General features: G+C 33.5%; 1 protein-coding gene across 3 annotated transcripts in view; it reads right to left on the bottom strand.

Moving 5' to 3' along the window:
• Positions 1-27,485, bottom strand: part of LOC113060823 (kelch-like protein 29) — a 124,148-nt gene that overhangs the window by 79,496 nt on the left and 17,167 nt on the right. For all 3 annotated transcript variants that reach the window (XM_026230027.1, XM_026230028.1, XM_026230029.1), the window contains one exon: positions 23,923-24,227. In XM_026230027.1, the coding sequence (XP_026085812.1) occupies positions 23,923-24,227 (305 nt within the window). The remainder of the gene's footprint in view (positions 1-23,922; positions 24,228-27,485) is intronic.

Raw genomic sequence — 27,485 nt, 5'->3', positions numbered from 1 at the left:
GAGGTCTCTTTAAATGGCACGTGTTCGTTACTGTACGAGGGCCTGTCAAACAACGACAGCATGCTTCTGCTCATCCTCCATCCGGCGGCGTGTGCACAGGATCACGGCTCGCAGCCAAATAAGCCGTCTCCATTCGAGCGGATGGCTGTCCTCCACTATCCTAATCCACCAGGCGTTGGGCAGCATCGCTCTCCGCCTCTCACAAAGCCAAATACAGCATCCAGACTGTCATGCTCTTATTTGCTATTCCTATCTCTGCTGTCAACACAGAAGCCTCTTCCTCACCCGGCAGAAGCGCTCGCTCCCGCGGCGCCAGCAACTCATGATCCATCATTTGTCAGGACCGTGGCTTTGTGAAGTAAGTTTGCGATTCCTTAAGGCTTGCGGCGTCTATAAAAACATCCTCAAAGATGGGAATCTTCGGTGGTCTCCCGCTGATGGGAACCGAGGCAAGCTTTAATAAGAAAGAAGCTTCCCAAGCGCCATGTCTTGCTCTTGTTGATGGTTCAAAGACAGAACTCTTGGCCTTTAGTTTGTGCCTTTGGCCGCTAAAGCTTCAGGCCGGAGCGGCTTTAGCTTGAGATGAATTCTGTGTGCGTGCGGCTGCAGATGATTTTTAACAGCAAGGAGACACGGCTCTTAAAGGGTCACGGCCCTCCAGACCTGCAAGGGACACTGCTATATCTGTGAGTGACAGGCAGAAACACACGGGTCTCAAAGTCAACGGCCCTATTCTCTGATGTCTGGTTCACCCAAAAACAGAAAAACAAGAGAAATCAATTCAGTCAAACAGAATTTTTTTAATTGAAGCAGCAAACCAAGGGCAGAATTGGTCATTATACATATGTAACCCTGGACCACAAAACCAGTCATAATGTTTTTTTTGTAAAAATACACTTCTCAAAAGCTGAATAAATAAGCTTTCCATTGATGTATGGTTTATAAGGATCAGATTATATTTGTCTGAGATACAACTATCTGAAAATCTGGAATCTGAGGGTGCAAATAAAATAAAAAAAAATATAAATATTGAGAAAATCTTCTTTAAAGTTGTCCAAATTAAGTTCTTAGCAATGCATATTATTAATCAAAAATTAAGTTTTGATATATTTACGGTAGGAAATTTACTAAATATCTTTATGGAACAATCTTTTCTTAATATCCTAATGATTTTTGGCACAAAAAAATAAAAATGATAATTTTGACCCATACAATGTATTTTTTGCTATTGCTATAAATATACCCCATCGACTTAATACTTGGTTTGTGCTCCAGGGTTACAAAAATACATTTCTGTTGAGGGAATCCCAGTTCTTTGCCATGTATCTTTACCTATACAAGACAAAAAAATAAATAAAAATTAAGCAAATGCTCCAAACAAACTAGGTATGAAAATGACCTAAAACAGCAACAAAGAAAAAAAAAAAAAAGTCAGTTTATTTAGCTATATTGAGTAAATACCAGTTGAGAATCACTAATCGAATTTACTAATGCCTTCCAAATAGCTTTTACATCTACAGTAATCAGAGAATAAATGGGAATTATTAGTCAAATTAATCATGCAATTAAGGACTAATGAAACGGAGCAGAATTATGCCAACTTATGAGTTGTTTACAGCAGCGTGGCAGACCCCTTGTAATTATCTGTAATATGAATATGAAGTGGTGCAATACAAAAAACATGACGAGCAATTCAAACGATCGCATAACGATGAGAAAATATTCCTTTTCAGGCTCTTCATTTTCTTGTCTGCTCTCGGTGAACGACTGCAGAGTTCAAGAGTCCTGCGTGTTTTGGCATGTTCTGACCGGCCGCTTTGCATAACGCAGTTTCACTAAATCTAAATGAAAGAGCTCTTAGCTGACAAAACGAAACCTTCAGCGGAGCGGAGCTGTTGAAAGGGGTCACGCTACAGATAGCGGCTGAAATACTAAAGCTTTCAGGGCGTCTTGAGAGCGGTCCAGAAACACAAGACAGTCATGATTAGGGGAAGAAATTAAATGGGAGCAGCGTATGAAAGTGTGTTTGAAATGATGGTGGGAAGGCACTCGCACGCTTTCGTTCCCGCTGTAACTCTACATCTGCTGGAAACTCCAATGACATTCAGCATTCATGACAGAACAAGATACAGACTGTAGATATACACAGCTCATGTTGTTGAAGGTTCATCACCGTTCATATTTTGCCCAAATGAACCGAACGGAGAAGACTAATCAGGGTCCAAATCAAACACTCCAAATTAACAAAGTGTGAAAATGGCTTAAAATAACGATGTATAATTATTACAATCACCTTACAAAATAATGAATTTAAAAATTATTTCTCATATAGTAACTTGTTTAAAAAGATGCCACTCTATTAAATAGCTGTATGAATAAATATTAATACGTTCATAGTTTAATGGATGATAATTAATTCACCAGTGGTATATTATGTCACCATATTTGAGGTCCTTACTGTTTTAAAAATAAATTAATATATTTACTAAATAAATCAACAAAAATATTTATTTTATTATAATAAAATAATAGTCTGATAAGTGACTTATTTAAGAAGATACAGCTCTATTAAATAGCTTTATTAATATGAATTTATATTAATAAAACGTTTAAAGGTTTTACTAATGATAATTAATTTCCTAATGTTTTATTTATAGTGTCACCATATTTGAGATCCTCACTTTAAAATAAATAAAAACAAAGAAAATACAATTATTTAATTAAATATCGAATTGAATAAGTAAACAAATAAACAATAAGTAAATAAAGCCTTTTAGTTATTTTTTATCACATTAACAAATTTAAATTAGTTTTATTGATGTTAATTATATATAAATATATATATGTGTGTGTGTGTGTGTGTGTGTGTACTTGTCTACCTATCCAACAGGGGACCATGGTGTCGTTACACACTCACCAACAGGGGACCTCAGAGCTAAGAGGGGACATTTTTCAGGTCCCCTGTTAGACATGCCTTAAATCATGCTAAAATCAACTGAAAAAGCCCCTGGTGAAGTTTTTTTAATTTTGACCAAGTGGGGACCTGGACGTGTGTGTGTGTTTAAACTCATTCTCAGCAGCGCCCCTGTAGGCCGGGGCAGGAACTGTAAGGGCAAATTCACACACGTCGTTCACACTCCTCTATTGTCTGAATGCCTGCTGTTCCAGAGAGACTCTGAGGCTCTGAGAGGAGATTGAACACAAACCAGTCTTTTAAACTCCTAAACTCTTCTAAACTCTTAAAACATTCATATTCTCAAACATCCAGGAGGACCACATTACAGTGAGGCAAAATAGTGTCTGAATTATTAGCATCATTATTTCACTCTAATGCTAAAAAAAGTTTATTTATATATTTTTTACCCCAAATTTTTTTAACAGTGTATGTTGAATGAAGAACTGGTATTTTATTGTTATCATCAACATTGCATTGCATGCACAGATAGTGAGAATGTGAAATATTGTTAAATGTAAGGTCAGCCAATCAGGCGTCACACTTCACCATCTAACAGGGGACCAGTGTGCTTTTTTTTTTAATGCAACAATCAATATATTATTTTGAAAAACTGACATATTATAACCAAAAATTCCTCATAAAGTAGATTACCAGTAAATTTGATAAAAATTAATCTGCCAATAGACCTGACCATTTTTTGCTTAAGTGCTATCTGATATTATCAAGATGAATTTGTTCTGACAGGTTAACTCTGAGTTCTTGTCATCTTTTATTACCATTATCTAAACTATAGCAAATAAACTGTGATAGCGTTTGAAATGTTCAAGGTGTCTGAACAAATGTAGTTTTTACTGTATAAATATATATACATACACAATATACGTATATGTACTTATAATACTGACACATTGAGAAGTGTCATTATAGTTAGTTTGTTAGCACTTAGTTTCTTTATTTTTCAAATAACAATAATAGTAATAAAAAGTAGTAATATAATTAGAGTCAACCAGCTGTCAACAGTTCAAGGGCAGAGGCAATGCCACTTATAATTAACTATATATATATATATATATATATATATATATATATATATATATATATATATATATATATATATATATATATATATATATATATTTTACATTTATTTTACATTTTCTTGGCTTAACCCCAGTACACTTCTCAACGTATGAATGCAATCAAAACCCATTCCTAAAAAAAACCTATCGGTCATGATAATTTGATCAGACAGATAGATGGATGGATGGACGGATGGAAAAGTGCTAATGTTGATCTGAACACGTAGGTCCCCTGTTAAATGGTAAACTGCGACATCTCTTTGGTTGCTTTGACGTTTCTTGAAGATTTCATGTTGACTTTGAAAATATTCACTTGGCTAAATTTCTAAATCAATGTTACAATCAACATATATTGTAACATTATATTATCATCCTTTCCATAGCATTCAGAGATAGTGAGAATGTGAATTATTGTTAAATGTAAGGTTAGCTGATCAGGCGTCACACTTCACCATCTAACAGGGGACCAGTGTGCTTTAGTCTAGAGAAAACACTATTATATGCACACACCTGTTGCTGTGTACGTTTAGCATGTACAGTTTAGTCTGTGTGGAATTGTTTTTATTATTTGACTTTTTTTTTTGTTCAACACAAACAAAAATGACCCTCATTGGCCGATAAGAAACATCAAAAGAGGATTCGTTGTAGAGTGTTTGACAAAATTAATGTCTTGTAATGTATAATCTACGCTCAGCACCGCCGAGTGTTCCCGCGATCATTAAATCGAAACATGTACGCGTATTTAAAAGGGATTTTAATACCCCGCATTTTGAGAGTGTCTCCCTGATGCGTGCAAACTAGGCTTCATAACATATCTAGACTGTTACTAGTATGTAGGCTATAACAGGTTTTGTAGTTGTCTACAGATCTGTGTCTCGCTTGAAAAATTTCTCTATTTGCACTATGAATATATAGAAAGCACTTATTATTTCTACCTAATACGACTATTATGTTATTTGTTATGTGTTTATTTGTATGTTCAGTTTGTGAAAAGGAGTTCACTTTCAGTCAGTCACTCTCAGCGTCACATCAGTGATGACTGACAAATTGTGATCCCAATTCTAGAAGCTCATAATTCATGTACGGTTCCAGTGTCTAAAGAGACTCAGATAAAATCATGCAGGAGAGAAGCCAGTCAGTTGAACAAAACCTTTTACACAGCTTGAGTGTTGTTGTTTTTACTGCATATGATAATTCATACTCAGAAAGTAGAACTGAAATTATATTTATTACAGGTTGATTTTTCCAGTCAAACATTTTTAGACCAGAAGTTGGTCATTAAGATTCCTTTTTGTATCTGTAAAAATCTTGTTTTGTGGCTTGAGTTAAGTGTTGGCATTAATGCTAATCAAACAATAAAAGGCGAGAAGAAATGATTACATTAATTTCTCCAGTAAAGCATAATGATTAGTTTGTGTTAATTTACACCAACAAAACAAATTTACAGGTTAAAAAGAGCAGAAAGAGCTCTTTAAGATAACAATTGCATGTCAATACTTCTGACAGTAAAGAGTGAATGTGTTAGATAAAATGAGTTTGGTCCCCAGTTAGATGGTGACGTGTGACGCCTGTTAGACTGAATCACCTCTTCTTACATCACAGACACATTAACATTATATGTTAAATTAAGAAACAATATTATATGTTAAGTTAAGAAACAATATTATATGTTAACTTAAGAAACTACATTATATGTTAGCTTGCTGCATTGAACAATTTCAGTTGAGTTCAGTAAAATATCTTTTAACCAGGCTACTTTAGCTGTTTAACACTGACATTTTTCAGAGGCTCTATTTTTAGGGTATTATCAGCATTGCCATTATATTCAGAAATAAATAAAAGTAATTTGTTAAATGTAAAGGCAACCAAACAGATCACGTCATGCTTCACCATCTAACTGGGGACCGGTTTGATCTTGGAGGCCAAGATAATTTATTTTTTTAATAGATAGATAGATAGATAGATAGATAGATAGATAGATAGATAGATAGATAGATAGATAGATAGATAGATAGATAGATAGATAGTGCTAATGTTGATCTGAACACGTAGGTCCCCTGTTAAATGGTAAACTGCGACCTCTCTTTGGTTGCTTTGACATTTCTTGAAGATTTCATGTTGACTGAAAATATTCACTTGGCTAAATTTCTAAATCAATGTTACAATCAACATATATTGTAACATTATATTATCATCCTTGCCATAGCATTCAGAGATAGTGAGAATGTGAATTATTGTTAAATGTAAGGTCAGCTGATCAGGCGTCACACTTCACCATCTAACAGGGGACCAGTGTTTTTATTTTATTTTTTTATTTACTGCATTAAAATCTTCAGTTGGCTCCAGTAAATTAAATGGACTGAATGTCTTTTAACATTTGCACATTTGTAGAACCAACTGAAAATTCTCAATGCAACAATCAATATATATTTTTGAGTTTTGACCTCCATGTGTGTATTAGTGTCAGGTGTTGTATGGAGAGCCACAATAAAATACTTTTTAAGCATTGGCACTTGTCGTTTAACACACTGACATTTTTCAGAGCAGCACTTGATTTAGGGGCTCCATTTTTATTATCAACATTGCCAAGAAAAGTAATACAACAAATCAAAATGAAAATAATAAAATTTATTTAAAAAAAATAATAAATAGTTCAAAATTACAGTGGCTTACATCAAAGTTATAACAGGTCTAAAACAGAGTCCCAAACAGCAGCTGAAAACAGCTGTAGTCAATCATTTCAATGCTATGACGCACTGATGCTGCATGTACATGGACCTTCAGTGTCACGGCACAGTTATGACTCAACACTGATACTCCACATCACACGCTCTCAGGGTTTATGGGCTCAGTACTGTTGACCCAAACTTCTCTTAACTGAAATTATTCTGTTGAGCACAAAGTATTTAACTGTTTTCCAGTCTCTTCCATTATCCTTTAGAATCCTCTTTGCATTTATGCATCTTTCACAGTCCACTTTTCCAGGAGCCTTGGAAAGGTAGTTCTTGAAACAGTTCTTGTTCTTGAAAGGTAGTTCTTGAAACAGTGTTCTATGAGTTTCCTCTCTGTTTCTGACCAGGGCTTTCTGGCTCTTGCTATTTAAGAAAATTAAAAGATAAAAATATATATATAGTGAATAAATATATGAATGAATTTAAAAAAATTAATGTCAGTAATACATACTTTACAAAGTTGAAAACACGAAAATTTGTGTATTAGTTAAGAATAAACAAACCAGTAATTAATTATTAACTTTTTCACAATTATTGAGTGGCTCTTACTAAGTGATATTCAAGTTTATTGACCAGAATAAGCTAATAATTATTGATTAATTAATGCATTATTCTGGATTACTAATGCATTATTCCCTTAAAATAAAGTGTTGAAGTGTAAAGTTTCACTTTACAATAAGTCAGGTCAAGTCAATTTCTATTTATAGAGCACAACATTAACACAACCATCATTGATCCAACTGCTTTACAAGAAAAGGTTACTTTAAAAGCAACAGAGATCAAAAATTAAAATAAAAAAATATGTATATATACACATTTTAAAAAATTAAAAACATACATCAAAAGAACCGTACACCGCATCACTCAAATGCAAGGGTGTTAAAAATGAGTCTTTAAGTTTGATTTAAAAACACTGAGCGATGGACAGGACACATTAACTAACAATGAGCAATACATTTGTTTAAATATTTAAGCTTTGTTAACATTAAAAAAAAAATACAACTGTTTATTTTTTGTTAATGTTAGCTCAGCTCCATTAAATAATATTTATTAATACATTATTAAAATCAAACATTGTATTTGTTAATGATAAAAGTAATGTTTACTAACATTAATAAACACTTTAAAAGTGATTTTCATGTTAACTAGTGTTAACCAATGACATCTTATGGGAAAGTGCTACTATTTTATGAAATATTGTAAAGACCATACCAGTGTGGATTGTTTTTCCTTCACTTTGATCAATAATCTCTATTGTGTTGTAGTGCTATCTGCTCTGTTCATGCTCTCTCTCTCCCCCACAAACATCACACCTCTCACAGGATCAACACACCTGACCAGTGAGTCTGGGATCAGGAAGACTGGTTTAATGTTTTTAAAAGAAGACTTTTCTGCTAATCAAGGCTGCATTTACCTGATCAGAAATATTGTCAAATGAATTTAAAATTGTGAAATATGTCAGCATCATTACTCCACTCTTCAGTGTCATTTAAATTAGCAGAATTTATGTTCTTTTATGATCAATTATTATTGGTTCTCAATCATTAATAATGATTCTTATATTATCAGTGTTGAAAGCATATTTTCCTGCTTTATAGTTTTGTGGAAACTGTGATATATAGTACTTTTTAGGATATTCAATGAAAATAAAGTTCAAAATTACAGCATTTATTTAAAATAAACTGAATAGACCTATATCGAGATATCTATAGATATATTGTCTATATATATATATATATATATATAGAGAGAGAGAGAGAGAGAGAGAGAGAGAGAGAGAGAGAGAGAGAGAGCTGTTACTTTAAACTGTGATAATATTTAACTATTTTATAGTTTTCACTGTACTTTTTATTATTAAATAAATGCAGACTTGGTGAGCAGAATATTCTTTTAAAGACATTTAAAAATCGTACTGATCCCAAACCAAACTGATTTAACATTGTTTGTAACAAGTTTGCCAAGTTAATTCCATTATTTTACATTAAAACTCAAAGGAAGTTTGACTACTACAAATAAATAACAATTCATGAAATAACTCAGAAATATGAGCTAACTGAAATAGAAATGTACCTGTCTCCATGAGCTGTCAGGATCTCCGCAGTCGAACATCATTTCTTCTCCTCTAGTGATGTTTGTGGTCACAGATGCACACAAATCTGCTCTTTTCTGTTCATCAACAATCTGTTGGTCACAAACACATACACACGCACATATTAGCTTTAGAGAATACATACATTTATGATACAAGTTTAATATGTGTCCCAGTTGTTTTCGAGTTCCAATGATTATCAATATTAAACATTTTATCAAGTATGATTATCAGTACAATCTTTATAACAGTGCATCAAAATTAAAATACACTAAATATTCAAGCCACTGATCATCTATAATTTCTGTTTCTGTATTTTTTCACACTGCACACTATGAACAATTAATAACATTGCACAGTACACTTCTTGAAATTCATAAGCTACTATGCCAAGTATTTAATTAATATTTGCAGTCATACAGTATTGGAGACAGAGTCTTAAATGATAACTTACCTTTCTCTTGACTCTTGACTGAAATATGTCTTTATCTTTCCCAGATGCGATGAATTTCAAAGCTTCCTTTTCAGGACAGACTCTTCTGGGTCTCATTTTCCTGTGAAATATTCAAGATCTGTTTAGGGTACACTGCATTTGCCAAAATGAAAAACAATATTTAAGAAACAACCACACAAAAAAAAAAAAAAAAAAAAAAATCAATAAATGAACAAATATATACAGTAAATCGAAATTAAACAGCACTAACATTTACCAAGAGACTACATACAAATTGTAACAGTCTGCATGCATTTTTGACACATTTATTTTTTAAGTCTACCATTTACATATTATCAGAATCTAAATTCAGAATATATAACTTACCTTTTCAGTCTTGAATTGAAAAAAGAGATGAGAAATCGCCTTAGTAGGCTTTGTTGTATGTGGTCCCTTGTAGGCAATGTAGGAATCTCAAAAAGCAGTTTGTCCTTCAAGGTTTTAGAATTTTATTTCACAAAAAATAAAAAAATCAATGTAGATTCTGTCAGGAAAACAGTATATATATAACCCCACCCAGATATCTGGAGCGTCATTGGATAAGACTCCAGGTGATAATGCTCAGGAATGTGGAGACATTGGTGCAATTTAACATATAAAAAGAGAGCACAATCAGTTTACCAGACGCTGCTGGGGGAATTGGGGGATGTGGGGATTCTTTAAAACAAGTCACTTTGACTGGGATTGGTTTGCTTTAAGATTATGTAGTTTGAAAAATAATCAGGGATTTTTAAAAAAAGATTATAAAAGTATTTAAAAGTATTTGTGTTGTATTCAAAGTCTTCTGAAGTCATACAATAAGTTTATGTGAAAAGATTCAACATTGAGGTATTAATAACTGAAAATGATTCCACTCCATAAACACAGTCATCATGAAATACAGCTGAATTTGTGTTTGAGATAAAAGACATCAAAACTGACGTAATAAATGTCCCTGTCCACAGCGTCTGTTGATGCAAAGGTATCTTAATGAAAACAATGAAATACCCTGCACATGGACAAACTGCACTAAATGGACAAACTAAACAATGACACCAAGGGCTCCTGACCAAGAGTCAAGGATTGAGAAAGTGTAAAAGACGGTCCCCAATGAGACTGTGTATTGTGACGCCTGTTTGGTTGCCTTTACATTTATCAATATTTCATATTCTGTTTATCTATGAAACAACAATGTTGATAATAACACTAAAACAGCCATTCTTTCCATCAGAAATAGTTAAACTTAAATAAAAACATAAGACATAGAGTGACTCGTCAGGTAGAGATGCAATGCATAAGAGAATGGCCAGCATGCTGATGACTGGTCATACAGAAGCTGATCATACAGATGACCGGCCATACAGACCGCATCGGCACGGATAGCTGTCGTACAGACCAATTGCTCTCCAGCTGGAGGAAGTGCTGCTTTATAATCACAGAACATTCACTCACTATTAAAATGATTCTGGCTGCTAGAAAGGAGAACATATCCTTCAACATGAGTAAGTTCTACATTTTTTCTACATTCAAGTTCTACAACAATCTGGATTGTTGGGACTGCTACATTGGACGTGGTGGAAAGCGAGCAAGGGAAACCATGGGCACCAATCTCAGTGTGTCCTCCCAGGTCCAGTGTTTGGGGTGACCTCGTTCCTTTCTTCCAACAGTGTCTTAAAGAAAGAACTGAACAAATGAAGATTATGCTTTCTTCAATCGACCCGAGGCACCACTGGAGGAAAGGTGGACGAAGTCAGGAAGTTTGTGAACAATGTGATGGCCAAGTTTGTTCTCTGTGTTAATGGGAGCATTGTCCATCATCCACACATAGTGTTTGACAAGCCTGGGCTATATTTAAATGAGGAGGTTAATTTAAGCCCTAAGGGAAATCATATATATATATATATATATATATATATATATATATATATATAATTTTTTTTTTTTACTGATATTATCCAGTGTTTGAGAGACCACAGACCATAAGTCTGATGCTGGATTGGTGCATGTTATGGGAAAGAAGGTCTCCTATATTTTTTTTAAGTACCTGTAAAAGCACCCAGCAGTGTGTTCAACAAATGCCTGACTTAATAAAAGTATTCCCCGGACTTACTGCTATGATCTTATTTTATTTATCTAGCATTTAAAACTAAAATAATATACAATGCCTAAAATATAAACAGCTACTTTGTTAAAATGTTGAGTTTCAACCTAAATTTAATAATAATAAATTAATATCTGGTATAATTAAATACTATTTGTATCATTTCATTTATAAAATACACTTAAATTGACCTGCTTTCTTTTCTGGGCTTTGCTTGTATGTCCAGATACCTGCTCGCTGTGAGAGGCCAGGTGATAATGTGGAGGCATTAGTGTTATTAGCATATGAAGAGAGGAGACCATCAGTTTACCAGACACTGCTGGGGGAACTGGGGGTGTGGGGATTCTTTAAAACAAGTCACTTTGACTGGGATTGATCTGGTTTAAGATTATGTAGCTTGAAAAATAATCAGATTTTATTTTACTTTTTTATAATGCACTAGCCAGGAAAGACCATCATACACATTGTAGATACTGATATATATACAGTGGGGCTCGAAAGTTTGGGCACCCCTTTGCAGAATCTGTGAAAATATGAGTAATTTTCAAAAAATAAGAGAGATCATACTAAATGCATATTATATTTTATTTAGTACTGTCCTGAGTAAGATATTGTACATAAAATATTTTAACATTTAGTCCACAAGACAAAAAAATGCTGAAATTGTTAAAATAACCCCCTCAAAAGTTTGGGAACCCTTGGTTCTTAGTGCTGTGTTCTGTTCCCTGATGATCCTCGCCTGTCTTTCTGTTTTGTGATGGTTGTGCATGAGTCCCTTGTTTGTTCTGAACAGTTAAACTGAGCAGCGTTCTTCAGAAAAATCTTTAAGCTCCTGCAGATTCTTCAGTTTTCCAGCATCTTTGCATATTTGAACCCTTTCCAGCAGTGACTGTATGATTCTGAGATACATCTTTTCACACTGAGGACATTTGAGGGACTCAAACACAACTATTTAAAAAGATTCAAACATTCACTGATGCTCCAGAAGGAAACAAGATGCATTAAGAGCTGGAGAGCTTTTGAACACAATGAAGATGGCCAAATTTGTCTTATTTTGTTGAAATATATTTTTTTTCCATTTAGTTCTGCCCTTCGTAAGCAACAGAAGATACTTGTATGTTTCCCGGTACACAAATTAAGTACAATTACCTTGATCTTCAAATTCCAAAAGTTTTCATCTCCCAGCTCTTAATGCATCTTGTTTCCTTCTGGAGCATCAGTGAATGTTTGAATCTTTTTTAATAGTTGTGTTGGAGTACCTCAAATGTCCTCAGTCTGAAAAGATGCAACTCAAAATCATACAGTCACTGCTGGAAAGGGTTCAAATATGTAAAGATGCTGGAAAACTGAAGAATCTGCAGGAGCTTAAAGATTTTTCTGAAGAACGCTGCTCAGTTTAACTGTTCAGAACAAACAAGGGACTCATGCACAACCATCATAAAACAGAAAGACAGTCGAGGATCATCAGGGAACAGAACACAGCACTAAGAACCAAGGGTTCCCAAACTTTTGAGTGGGGTTATTTTAATAATTTCAGCATTTTCTTTGTCTTGTGGAATAAATGTTAAAATATTTTATGTAAAATATCTTACTCAGGACAGTACTAAATAAAATATAATATGCATTTAGTATGATCTCTCTTATTTTTTGAAAATTACTCATATTTTCACAGATTCTGCAAAGGGGTGCCCAAACTTTCGATCCCCATTGTACAGTATATGTTTCAATGTTTAGGTCTCCATTTTGTTCACCACTGCATGGTCGTTTCTACACAGACTAAACTGAACATGCTAAACTTACACAACAACAGGTCTGAACCTGAACTTTATTACTAACTTAAAAAGATTAAGAACACTGCAATTAAAGTCTTTTAAATCATTGATGCAACTTATAAAAATTAAATTTTCTGAATGAGGAATTGTTTAATTTTTTTGTGTGGCTTAACATGGGGTTTTGAGTAGACTTTTCTATTGAAATTATTAATTTTAAGTTTACTCTGTGACGTCACGTTGTTGTTCTAATCGACGTTCAGAAGAATCCGTTCAACACGGCGGATAATCACAAGCGACTGGAGCAAACTTATGGAACAACTTGTAAGTACATCAAAACAATTGTGAAAATGTCTTATTGAAATCACGACAAAGGGATGTTTTTATTTTTGGGAAATGCTGTTTTTACAGAGCGCCCAAGTGCTTTTGAATGTGCACAGATTTGGATTCTATTTTAGCATCACTGCTCACAGTATGATGTTAACGTCTAAGAAGGACACAAATCTTAACGTTAGCTGGCATTTCGTCACTAAAAGATTTGAATGTCACTGATGTTAACGGTGATGTTCAGGACTGCGTTTCTCAAAAGCATTATGAGCAAGTCGATTGTTGAGACCATTTGGTGACAAATGTTTCTACGCTCATCCTAGCCATACAGTTCTCTTTTGGGGAAATGCCCTGATAAACGTGTGTTTGTTTGTTTTTTGGTCTGTTTTTAAACAACTAGCTTCTAAGAGTACTAATCCTAAATTAGGTTTAAGCTTATACACAGACATGAATATTGTAATATATTAAAATTACAAAAGAAATGTACAAACTTGTAGTAAACCTTTACAAATCTTTCTTAAATTGCAGGCTGAGCTGGATGCTGAATATAAGCGCCATAACACTTCAGGTAACTTCTGTTGAGCTAAAGAGCAAACCTAACATAACCGGACACAGACTTGGCTTTCTCTTTTCCAATGTCGGTTAAACACTTTACGTTTTTGTGGTTTTCTAGGTTTCACCATATCAGAGACCTGCAGGATTTCACAGACATTCATGACATTCTAAACGTCTGATCTTCATGTGAAGGCAAATCACAAACACTAACTGCCTCTATCACCGTTTTTTTTATTATTATAGTTTATTTTTTTTACATGATGTCAACATTAAGGAGCCCTTCATGCTTTCCCAGTGTACATGTGTGAGAATAAATGTTCTTTAGGACATGAAATGTAAGAATTAAGTGCCATAATAGATCTGAAATAAGAGTGGTGGAACTATGACTTCAGAGCTGTGCGTTGCATTGAGATTTTCATGTTTTTTTTTAATGGAGTTTTTCAATTTATGAATAAAATAGTGCCTGTGGTAAACATAACTTGACGATGCTTCTTTTTTTTCTACAGTGTAAACTGCACACACGCACAGCCTAGAACATTCTTATTTAGCTATTTATTAAAAACATAGTTTTTCAAAAATGAACATAACTGCTTCAATATTTGTGTCTGATGTTGTCTGGATCTAATGTGATGTGACACGATCCCCACATCGTGCTGAGTGGATGGTTAGATGCATGATGGGCTAGTATAAAAAACAATAAGGTCTTTCCAGCTTTAAGATAAGCCTTTTTTATATATAATCTTGTATCAGTTATAAATTTGACTGTTAAATTATAAAGAATGACATTTTAACTGCTTTGGAACTACTTCTTTGTCATCTGAATATTGATTTTAACTAGGGGGAAAATCAATTAAAATTGTAAATCAGATTTTTTTGTGAAAAAAATTAGTTTTTTGTTTGTTTGTTTTTTAGGTCATATCGCCCAGCTCTAGAACGATCCCATGGTGAATTACTCTTCTGGGTTCTGATGTTAAAGTTCCCCCCACTCTGTTGGCATTACATATAAATGTCTACTTTAGCCTCTGACGATAAAGTTTTCCTCTCTGCGCTTATTCCAGGAGGAATTGAGCGAGACATCACTGACACAAGCCCCTCTCCTGCTGATTGTGTTATCATGGACAATGAAATGTCCTGCAAGCACTGCAGTTGTGATGAGATGATCTTCCAGTGTTTCACATTCAGAAATACTCAGATCGTGCGGTTTAAAAAAGGCTGAATATTTTTTTGAGTTTTTGATTTTTTTTTAGTTTTTTATTTAGATTCTTTTTTTTTTTTAATTTATAAAGTACCAAAATAATTGCTAAATGAAAAACATTATGTATGATAAACAGTTTTAAGTACACTGCACTTAAACATTAAGCAAAAAAAAAAGAAGCTTTTTAGCTTGATTTGACTAAATTAATTCATGTAATTATTATGATGTATAATTAAAAAAAAAAATGTAGTTGCTTAAATATTCTTTTTTTTTTTTTTTAGATAATTGGTGTCCACAAACAACAACTTATCAGTTTTTAGAGTGTAGAAGTGATGTGACTAAACTAAAGCACACTGGTCCCCTGTTAGATGGTCAAGTGTGATACTGGTTGACCTTACATTTACCATTCTCTCTATCTGTGCATGCAATGCCAATGTTGATCATAACACTAAAATACCTGTTCAACAAACACTGTAAAAAGATTTTAGGGTAAAAAAAAAAACCAATATTAATACTACTAGTGAACAATTCAAAAGTAATTTAAGTAATTTAGTAATATGAGTAATATAATAATATGCATTATAGTCAAAATTGTGTATAAAGACAGATAATATGTGTAACTCATATGTCATTATTACATTCAGAAATAATGTAAAAAAAATGGCTTAATAGAATTAAACTTAGTAGGCTTCTCATGGCAACATCAGCCAAATAGACGTCACAATTCACCATCTAACTGGGGACCAAAGTCATTCTAACAGAATCTCTTGTGTGTGTATTTCCACACTGCTTAAACTCTCAAGCGTTCTCAACCGGTCACATATTGACAGAAAACACTGTTTCTCCACATGCAGGTGCTCCATGGCTGTGAAAGAGAAACCTTTAGCATCGATATGCAGAATCTATGGGCAAATGTTATTTCCTGATGAAATAATATATTGGGGTATATATACTCATGGACATTTAGTCCAAGAAAGATTATAAAAGTATTAAAAACTATTTGTGTTGTATTCAAAGTCTTCTGAAGTCATACAATAAGTTTATGTGAAAAGATTCAACATTGAGGTATTAATAACTGAAAATGATTCCACTCCATAAACACAGTCATCATGAAATACAGCTGAATTTGTGTTTGAGATAAAAGACATCAAAACTGACGTAATAAATGTCCCTGTCCACAGCGTTTGTCTGTTGATGCAAAGGTATCTTAATGAAAACAATGAAATACCCTGCACATGGACAAACTGCACTAAATGGACAAACTAAAAATTTACGCCAAGGGTTCACTGTAAACCGACATTAAGAACTTTTACTTACAAACTGTTGTTAAAATTAAATTTAAGATTTTAAGAAATTTTTTTCAAGCATTTTTTACAACATCTGCTGAATAGTTAGTAAAATATGCTACTCATGTCAAACAAAATTGTTTTTGACAGAAAAAAAGTTGTGTTTCATTAAACTCGAAATAATGTAAAATTTGCGTATTAAACGAATAAAAACTATAAACACCGTAGTCCACGATAAACCCTTTAAATTGAACAGTATTCGTCAGTAGTAGAATTGTTGAGTTTTGAGCTCCAGAATCTTTATAGTGCGTTTGTTATTCGAGAAAGGGCAAATCAGCCAGACATGTATCGCATGTCACCATCTAACTGGGGACCAAACTCATTTTATCAAACAAATGCACTCTTTACTATTAAACGTACTGACCTGCAATTGTTACCTTAAAGAGCTCTTTCTGCTGCTTTTACCCATACAATGTCAAAAGTTTTGTTGGTGAAAACTGAAGTGTAAATTTGGTTCAATGATGTTCAATAATTTTTTTCACTTGAACAAAATCAGTTCATTTTAATGTTTCCATGTTTAGGTCACCATTTTGTTCACTACTGCATGGTAATTTCCACACAGGCTAAACTGTACATGCTAAACGTACCAGTGTTAATTTCGTTGACTAAATATTTTCGGCATTATTTTCGTCACAAATATATTTTTGCGGACGAAAACGAAACGAAAACTAAAATAGAAGGCACTGATGGAGACTAAAACTATGACTAAATTGATTGATATTATCGTCAACGAATAAAGGACGAGACGAAAATAGACTGTGACGAAAATCAAATCAGCAGACGGGAGAGATGCGAGGAATGAGCAAAAGAACCGGCAAAACGGAACAGACTGCATTAGAGAAGAGAACCAATCAGAGCCTGACTTATTGAGACGTGAAGCGAAGGTTTTCAGTTTTTAAATGAGCTCCCGGGAAGACGGCATTCGAAGAGGTGATGTCTAAAAGAGCGACAAAATGTCCACAGCTCACTTCACGTTTGACGACGAACAAAACAAAACAAAGTGTAAAGCACGCAGAGCGCTCATTCGTGGCAAGAACACAACCAATTTGAAAAGACATTTAGAGACGAGCCACCCGGACATTTTCTCAAATGTAATTTCACAACGATGTTCTTTTGTTTATTGAGCTAAGCAAAATTGGAAGACTGCAGTGCGTAGATATTGTAGCATTAAATATTACGAACTGAAAAGTACTGTAAAATAGCCCCTTCTTCAAGTTAGATGAGAGCACAATACTAATACGTAATATCATGATAAATACATTTGATTAATACTAATGTTTAGTATATTTTATAATGTTCTACTTGTTGACAATATCACAAATATTTCTATATTAGTCATGTGAAACGTAAATGTTCACATCCTATCATTAATAAATTAAATAAATAAATTATCTTGGCCTCCAAGATCAAACCGGTCCCCAGTTAGATGGTGAAGCATGACGTGATCTGTTTGGTTGCCTTTACATTTAACAAATTACTTTTATTTATTTCTGAATATAATGGCAATGCTGATAATACCCTAAAAATAGAGCCTCTGAAAAATGTCAGTGTTAAACAGCTAAAGTAGCCTGGTTAAAAGATATTTTACTGAACTCAACTGAAATTGTTCAATGCAGCAAGCTAACATATAATGTAGTTTCTTAAGTTAACATATAATATTGTTTCTTAACTTAACATATAATATTGTTTCTTAATTTAACATATAATGTTAATGTGTCTGTGATGTAAGAAGAGGTGATTCAGTCTAACAGGCGTCACACGTCACCATCTAACTGGGGACCAAACTCATTTTATCTAACACATTCACTCTTTACTGTCAGAAGTATTGACATGCAATTGTTATCTTAAAGAGCTCTTTCTGCTCTTTTTAACCTGTAAATTTGTTTTGTTGGTGTAAATTAACACAAACTAATCATTATGCTTTACTGGAGAAATTAATGTAATCATTTCTCCTCGCCTTTTATTGTTTGATTAGCATTAATGCCAACACTTAACTCAAGCCACAAAACAAGATTTTTACAGATACAAAAAGGAATCTTAATGACCAACTTCTGGTCTAAAAATGTTTGACTGGAAAAATCAACCTGTAATAAATATAATTTCAGTTCTACTTTCTGAGTATGAATTATCATATGCAGTAAAAACAACAACACTCAAGCTGTGTAAAAGGTTTTGTTCAACTGACTGGCTTCTCTCCTGCATGATTTTATCTGAGTCTCTTTAGACACTGGAACCGTACATGAATTATGAGCTTCTAGAATTGGGATCACAATTTGTCAGTCATCACCGATGTGACGCTGAGAGTGACTGACTGAAAGTGAACTCCTTTTCACAAACTGAACATACAAATAAACACATAACAAATAACATAATAGTCGTATTAGGTAGAAATAATAAGTGCTTTCTATATATTCATAGTGCAAATAGAGAAATTTTTCAAGCGAGACACAGATCTGTAGACAACTACAAAACCTGTTATAGCCTACATACTAGTAACAGTCTAGATATGTTATGAAGCCTAGTTTGCACGCATCAGGGAGACACTCTCAAAATGCGGGGTATTAAAATCCCTTTTAAATACGCGTACATGTTTCGATTTAATGATCGCGGGAACACTCGGCGGTGCTGAGCGTAGATTATACATTACAAGACATTAATTTTGTCAAACACTCTACAACGAATCCTCTTTTGATGTTTCTTATCGGCCAATGAGGGTCATTTTTGTTTGTGTTGAACAGAAAAAAGTCAAATAATAAAAACAATTCCACACAGACTAAACTGTACATGCTAAACGTACACAGCAACAGGTGTGTGCATATAATAGTGTTTTCTCTAGACTAAAGCACACTGGTCCCCTGTTAGATGGTGAAGTGTGACGCCTGATCAGCTAACCTTACATTTAACAATAATTCACATTCTCACTATCTCTGAATGCTATGGAAAGGATGATAATATAATGTTACAATATATGTTGATTGTAACATTGATTTAGAAATTTAGCCAAGTGAATATTTTCAAAGTCAACATGAAATCTTCAAGAAACGTCAAAGCAACCAAAGAGATGTCGCAGTTTACCATTTAACAGGGGACCTACGTGTTCAGATCAACATTAGCACTATCTATCTATCTATCTATCTATCTATCTATCTATCTATCTATCTATCTATCTATCTATCTATCTATCTATCTATCTATCTATCTATCTATCTATCTATCTATCTATCTATCTATCTATCTATCTATCTATCTATTAAAAAATAAATTATCTTGGCCTCCAAGATCAAACCGGTCCCCAGTTAGATGGTGAAGTATGACGTGATCTGTTTGGTTGCCTTTACATTTAACAAATTACTTTTATTTATTTATTTATTTCTGAATATAATGGCAATGCTGATAATACCCTAAAAATAGAGCCTCTGAAAAATGTCAGTGTTAAACAGCTAAAGTAGCCTGGTTAAAAGATATTTTACTGAACTCAACTGAAATTGTTCAATGCAGCAAGCTAACATATAATGTAGTTTCTTAAGTTAACATATAATATTGTTTCTTAACTTAACATATAATATTGTTTCTTAATTTAACATATAATATTGTTTCTTAATTTAACATATAATGTTTACAATGTGTCTGTGATGTAAGAAGAGGTGATTCAGTCTAACAGGCGTCACACGTCACCATCTAACTGGGGACCAAACTCATTTTATCTAACACATTCACTCTTTACTGACAGAAGTATTGACATGCAATTGTTATCTTAAAGAGCTCTTCATTTTACTTTATTTTTGCTATCCTCAAATTAACTATAGTATCTTGTTTGTTTTGTCTTAATATTTTTTGGTTTGACTGAAATATATATATATATATATATATTGCCTACAAGACGACCACTGGCACGGCACCAACTTACCTAAACTCACTGGTTAAATCCTATGTGCCCTCCAGAAGTTTGCGCTCTGCAAGTGAACAACGCCTTGTGGTGCCATCCCAAAGAAATTCAAAATCACTCTCACGGACCTTTTCCTGGACTGTGCCCAGCTGGTGGAATGACCTCCCAATCCCAATTCGTACAGCTGAATCTTTACTAATTTTCAAGAAACGTCTGAAGACTCATCTTTTTCGCCTGCACTTAACCTACTAACACCAGTACTTGTCATTTTCTTGTCTTTGTTCATTTAATTAAAAAAAAAAAAAAAAAAAAAAAAAAATCCTGGCTATGCGTTCTATACTAGACTAACTGAGACATGTCATGGCACTTGTATACTGTTGTTATTTTCTTGTTGACCTGACTGCTTCTATTGTTCTCATTTGTAAGTCGCTTTGGATAAAAGCGTCTGCTAAATGATTAAATGTAAATGTAAATGTAATATATATATATATATATATATCATCTCTGTGATTGCATTCATATATTGAGAAGTGTATTTGTATTAGTGTCAAGCCCAGAAAATATCTGCACGTCATACTAATTTATTAAACATTTTGGATTTCTATCAGAATATTTCTTCAATGGTGATATAGTGTGAATGTTTCAAAGTTTAGAGTTGCATTTAAATACAGTTAGATTGTAAAGAAAGACTTGGTACAATTGCCCTAATGTTTCCACACACAGTTGCATTGCAGTCTATGGAGGTCCACTGTTGGATAGGTAGACGTCACTCAGGTCCCCACTTGGCATGTTTTTAAAAAAAATTAAAAATGCATTTTTTCAGTTATATTATGAAAAAAGACCTCAAATGAAAATTTTGTATGTAATTTTTGTTTCTTAAAAATGACCAGAAACACTGGTCCCCTCTTGGTCAGTGTAGAGCGATAGTCCCCTCTTAGTAACATAGACGTGTATGTGTGTGTGTGTGTGTGTGTGATTGTAATGTAAAAAAATATATATATTGTCAACTGTTAAATAAATAAAATCTTACAAACCCTAAACTTCTTAATAAAGTAAAATACTTTTTTTTTATATATATATAAAGCACATTATGCTTTACATAAAGCAAAACCAGGGCATGACTTGTTTGATTTGTATCTTTTGGGTGCTACAAAGTAATACACAACTAGGAAATTGTAAGGAAAGGTTGCAAATAGTGTCGTGCATTGCTTTTGGATGACGGAGATGATACAGACGTCTCTTTTGTGTGTGTGTCACCATATTTGCTCTTAAAAAATAAAAGTAAAAAGTAATTAAGTAGTAAAAAAATAAAATGATTAAGTTAATAAATGTTTCTTTGATTATAACAAATTGTACTGTCTGATTGTCACTTTAAAAAGATATTGCTCTATATAAATTATATTGTGTGATAAACAGTGACTTATTTAAAAAGCTACTGCTTCATTATATCCCTTTATTAGTAGCTTGTAGCATAACTACTTTAAAAGAAAAGCCAGACTGTAGTTTAACTTTTCTATTCACTTGTATTGTAATTAGCATATAGCAAAGTTTCAAAAGTAGCTTCACCAACACTTTTGCATTTTAATGAGTCAGAATGTGACAAATTGACCCTTTTGAGTCACTTGACAGCATTTATATCTGCTTCACAAGAGCGGCGACTCTTTTCACAGGATCAAGAAGAATAGGCCACAAAGCCAATCTTCTCAGTGAGATTCGTAACTTAATATGCAAGCAAATTACTTTAGCACACACTCAATTATTGGCTGCACACGCCACCGCTGAACTCCAGCAATACAATCACAGGATGAATCACAGAAATGCCAATATGCCCATACTTTAAATAATAACATGTTGACACAAAGAAGACTTGGTATGTGGAATAAAAAAAATGCAGAAGCATATTGCTTTTGACCCCAGACTTCTCTCAGTGTAGACGTCTGTAAATCCAAGATTGCTTTATACTTTCCCCCGCCCCGCTCCGGCCCGTCTGCAATATGAAAGCAGGTAGCGGGAGTTTCTTCTTGACACAGATCAATAAGCAGCCTCGCTCTTCCTTATCAGAGATGGCTTGTAGAGATACGCTGGTGGGGGCAGCTGCAGGGCTTTCATGATGGATGACAGAAAAATTGACCCTAAGATCCGCAACCGCACAAGCTTTAATCTCTTTCTTTTGCCGCGAGCGGAGACAACAAACACACGTGGCACGTAATGACGCCACAAAGCTCTCTAACTTGATATGGCCATCAACAGTTGTGTTTGAAGTGGTCCATCCATGCACAAGGACAAAGAATGCTGAATTCAACAACACAAATATAAATAGATACTAAATAAATAGAAATGTATAATTATGCAAATATACTGTATGTACCCACATCCTTAAAAACCATTGACAAAATCTACACAAAAGAAAAATAAATAGAAAAAACTAAAATAATATAAACAGAATAAATAAATAAACACCTTTTACCTTCCTATTACACACAGAATGGGTTTCAACAAGCGTTTCATGCAGACTTCATAGTAGGGTTATTACTGTTAACTAAAACTGAATGGAAATAAAATAAATAATAAAACTGATTTTAATTAATGAATTTATAAAATAATCCAGCAAAGTTTAACGGAGATAAAACAATATTTTATTTTAAGGCAAGGCAAAATTTCTCACTTTTATTTAGTTAAACCTGATGTATTAAAATAACTAGGGGTGCACGATATATATATCGGCCGATCGTTATGTGCATCTCATCAGTAAAGCCGGTTCTCTAATCATCGGTAAATAACATCAGGTGTGTGATTTCCCTTAGAGCAGTTGTTACTACAAAGAGCCGTTGTTAACTGACTAGCTGCGCAAATCAACGCTGATAATGAAAGTGGATTTCCGCGGCTTGTCAGTTAACAACGGCTCCGTGTATTAATTGCATCGGTATTCCGATGGAATTTACCACTGATTAGATAACCAACTTTACTGACGAGATTAATTAATTATCGGCCGATATATATCGTGCACCACTAGAAATAACTTTAACGGAAATATTTTTTTTTTAAACTATAAAAACACAGATAAATTACTAAAACATAAACAAAAATTTATACGAAAAAAGAAAAACATAACTATTAAAACGTAACTATTTTAAAATATTGTAAAAAACTATAATAGTACTACAATGTAACCAAAATATCACCGCTTCAAAGTCAGCATCAAATTTACTTTAAAATACAAGCTGCATGAATCATATATGGACACTTTCATGGGCTGCTTTCTCCCTTTTTGACCTTAAATTACCATCGACTACCATTGAAGTGGGAACATCTTTCAATTGTGTTTCAGAGAAGAAAGAAAATGATAGCCGTTAGGAATGACATGAGGGCTAGTAAATGTGTCAGAGAAAGCGGCCGCAGGTGTGTTCAGCCCTACCTTAGTCACAGAGGTGGTGCAGGTGGAGGCTAATCGCTTGCAGGTCAGCTCGCTATTGGCCGTGCTGGATGCTCCGGTGACCGGGGTGGGCAGCAGAGAGGGGATGACGGGCAGGGGCAGGAGGCCGGGACGGTTGTTGCCGCTGTTAGGGATGGAGGAGGCAGAGGTGGAGATGCAGCCGTTAACTTTGCCAACGCAGCTGCTGTTGGAGACGCAGCGCTCCCTGCGCTCCCAAACGCTGCGGAAATCCCGCTCGAAACGCTGATGGTACCGTGACATCATGACAGAACGGAGCGGGAGAAAACCTAACAGAGGAGAACAAACGCCTTATATTAACATCTCAAAAAAATTATGGTACTTCACAAACATGCACATACACACACACACACACAATAAAGATCAATTATATCAAAGATTTTATATCAAGATCAAGATTATCAGTAGAAAATAATAATACACAGCAAAAATAAGCGTAAAAATCTGTCAGTTGCTAATAAGATAATGTGTGAATTAATAGCATGGTTTCCTCTGATATACAAACGCAAACACACAGTGTCTTAATATAAAGACATGAACCCATGAACATCACCAGCTTTTCACTGTTTAATATGAAAAGAACACAAACTGAAACTAACACTGAAAAACCTTGTTGACAACCCACCAAAACAAAAGTCTGGTTTTTAAGAATACCATACAATAAAAATATTGTTTTCACGCCAGCATAATTTAGTAAAATTTTAGTAAACCACATTTCTAATGAGCTTGGGCTGCAAAATGGATCGCTATGCATTAATAGATCAAATTACCATCAACTATACTGAAATAAAAGCCAATGTATTGCCTTCTAAAAGACACCTTTTGCTGCTTTTCTGTGCAAATATTGATGCGTGCCATTAACTCTGATTAATGTGATTAATTAATCAGCACATCATATAATTAATCCATTTAACATGATTTAACTGACAGCCCTAATTACAACAATAAAACATCTCCTGATCTCTTTTTGTATCTGCTGAAATCTATAAGTATTTTTAAGATCGAATGCATAACACTTTACTATACATTTATATATTAATAAATTAAATCTCTATCATGTGCTGATGTGTGCTGCTCCACCTCATCTTTAAATTCACACATAATGGAAATTCAGACAGCTTTAATGTTAAACGAGATAAATGTGTTGCATCATTCTGAAGGTGTTAAACATATTTAATTAATCCTATTATAAGTTCTGTTTGGCAGCCTTTCTTCAAAAGACACCACTGGCTGGAAACTCTGAAAGCACTGAATAGATTCAGATATGAGAACTCAGTGTCTGGTCAGCATCTCTATCGTCTGCCTTTAAATTCAGCACAAAAGATGGGAGGTCACATGTTGTCTAGAGAGAGGAGATAAGCAACTGCTTTACAGATCAATCCAGACATGATGTGTGACAGCAGCACAAAAAAGCAATGCTGAGGCTGATAACAGAAACTGTGTGAATGAACATGTTTAGTGAATGTAAATCCATTTTGTGTGAAAAAGACATGTCAATCAGTCTATGGGTCAATTCTAAGGCTAAAATTGATTTAATTATTATTATTATTATTATTATTATTATTATTATTAATTAATATATTTATATATTTAACCCTGAAACATACAGAACTACCAAATATTGCTACTTACTATGCAATCACATAATAATTGCTGTTAATAATGTTCACCGTCTGGTTGGCTATGTCTTGTATTAATGTTTCTGAAAATTCCTGTCATATGCACATAAACTGACAGTCACCACTTATAAGTTACTACTAAATATTGTAGAAACTTAATTTTCTGTAAAGTTGTTTTGCAATGTTTTGCATCGTAAAAAGCGCTAAATGAACTTGAATTGTATTGAATTACAATATAAATGTAAAATATAATTGATATCTAATTTACTGACATATATTATGTTCCTTAATCCTTATAAGAAAAATGTAAATATAAAAATGTTTTGCATTTGTTAGTTTTCTTATTTAATCAAAGTACAAAAATGTAAATGTTTTTTAAACATTTAAAATTTTATTTATACTTTTATCATATTAGATTTATATATTATAATAACATTTAAATCTAAAATAAATGTTTTTATATGTTAAGTATATAACATGGACAAAAGTCTAGTAAACACTCGTTTAAAAAAGTTAATCATCCAGTCATGCATAGTTATCTGCCTGTGCAAGTAAGCTTAAAATCAGATAATCACTAATCAATATTTCATACCAATAATAGGATGAGCATATCTGATGATAAACAGATTAGATTATTCATTAGTACTTCAAAGGTTCTCCCACACAATAACTGACCTTCCTAATTAATGTAAACTACTATGACCAAACTGTCAGTTTCATTCATTTTGATGTGTGTTTGGTTATAATGATGGTTTCAGAACACATCCAAAGTATCAGGAGATCTGATATAGATATATATATATTTAATACTGTCAAAATGACAAAAGATATCAAGTTAAAATGTTTTACACTGTATTTCAATATATAATGTGACCCTGGACCACAAAACCAGTTGTAATGGTCAATTTCTCGAAATTTAGATTTATACATCACATGAAAACTGAAAACTGAGTTTTTCAATTTATTGTTTAATTTTCGTGTTACCCAAAAATGTAAATGATGGACTCCCAACTCTTAATGATTTTCCTTCTGAAGCTTAAATTAGAAATTATTAACACAATGTCTTAATGCTTACATTTTAAGTATATTGTAAAAAATCATGAATTTATAATAATTGGCTTTAACTGCAATTTAAAAAGTGCATTAATTCTTAAATGAGTTTGGGACCTTGAGCTTGGGAATAGTGATAAACATTTAATATTCTACACAGTTGGCTATAAATGTTGAAACTGAGACTAGTGCTTTGACAATGATTATTTAATTTCTGCACTGCACAGGAAAACAAAGGCCAACGATGATGGAAAACAAGGAAAAATTGTATGCGACACAGAATCAACTCCCTGGGAATTCCACAACGCATGCATTTTTCCACAGCCTTTTAAACTCGAGCTGCAGGATTGGATACAGCAGTTCAAACAGCTGGAATAAACCTCGTGCGGCTGAACATATCTCTGACATGTGGTTAAAAACAGGCAGGAGAAGAAAAAACTATAGGGGTTGCTTAATTTGTATCTCATGCCCAAGCTCTAATAAGGTGAAATATGTCAATTAAAGCATCAATGTTGGCAACAACAACAAAAAAAAAACAATGATACACATATAGCTTTGATATAATGAATAGGCTTTTTTAAATATACTGTATGCAGCAGCATATCATCTTATTGTTCTCTGCTTCAGTTCCACCACTGCTTTTGGACATATAAAGATACCTAATGAGCTATAAACATTTCAAATCCATCAAGAACAGAAAGAGAGATAAAAGCATTTTATTATATCTGGCGTTCACAAATCATAAATTCAAAAGTTTCCGTGCTTACGCTAAGCTTTGTATAAAAATAAATGAGCAAGAGAAGGCATTCATATAATGAAAAACAGGCAAAATAAATCCCTGCATATATTGAACATTTC

The sequence above is a fragment of the Carassius auratus genome, chromosome 42 (genome assembly GCF_003368295.1).
Source record: "Carassius auratus strain Wakin chromosome 42, ASM336829v1, whole genome shotgun sequence".
NCBI classification, from domain to species: domain Eukaryota; kingdom Metazoa; phylum Chordata; class Actinopteri; order Cypriniformes; family Cyprinidae; genus Carassius; species Carassius auratus.
Note: the sequence above shows the minus strand (reverse complement) of the source record. Positions and strands in the feature narration are given on the sequence as shown.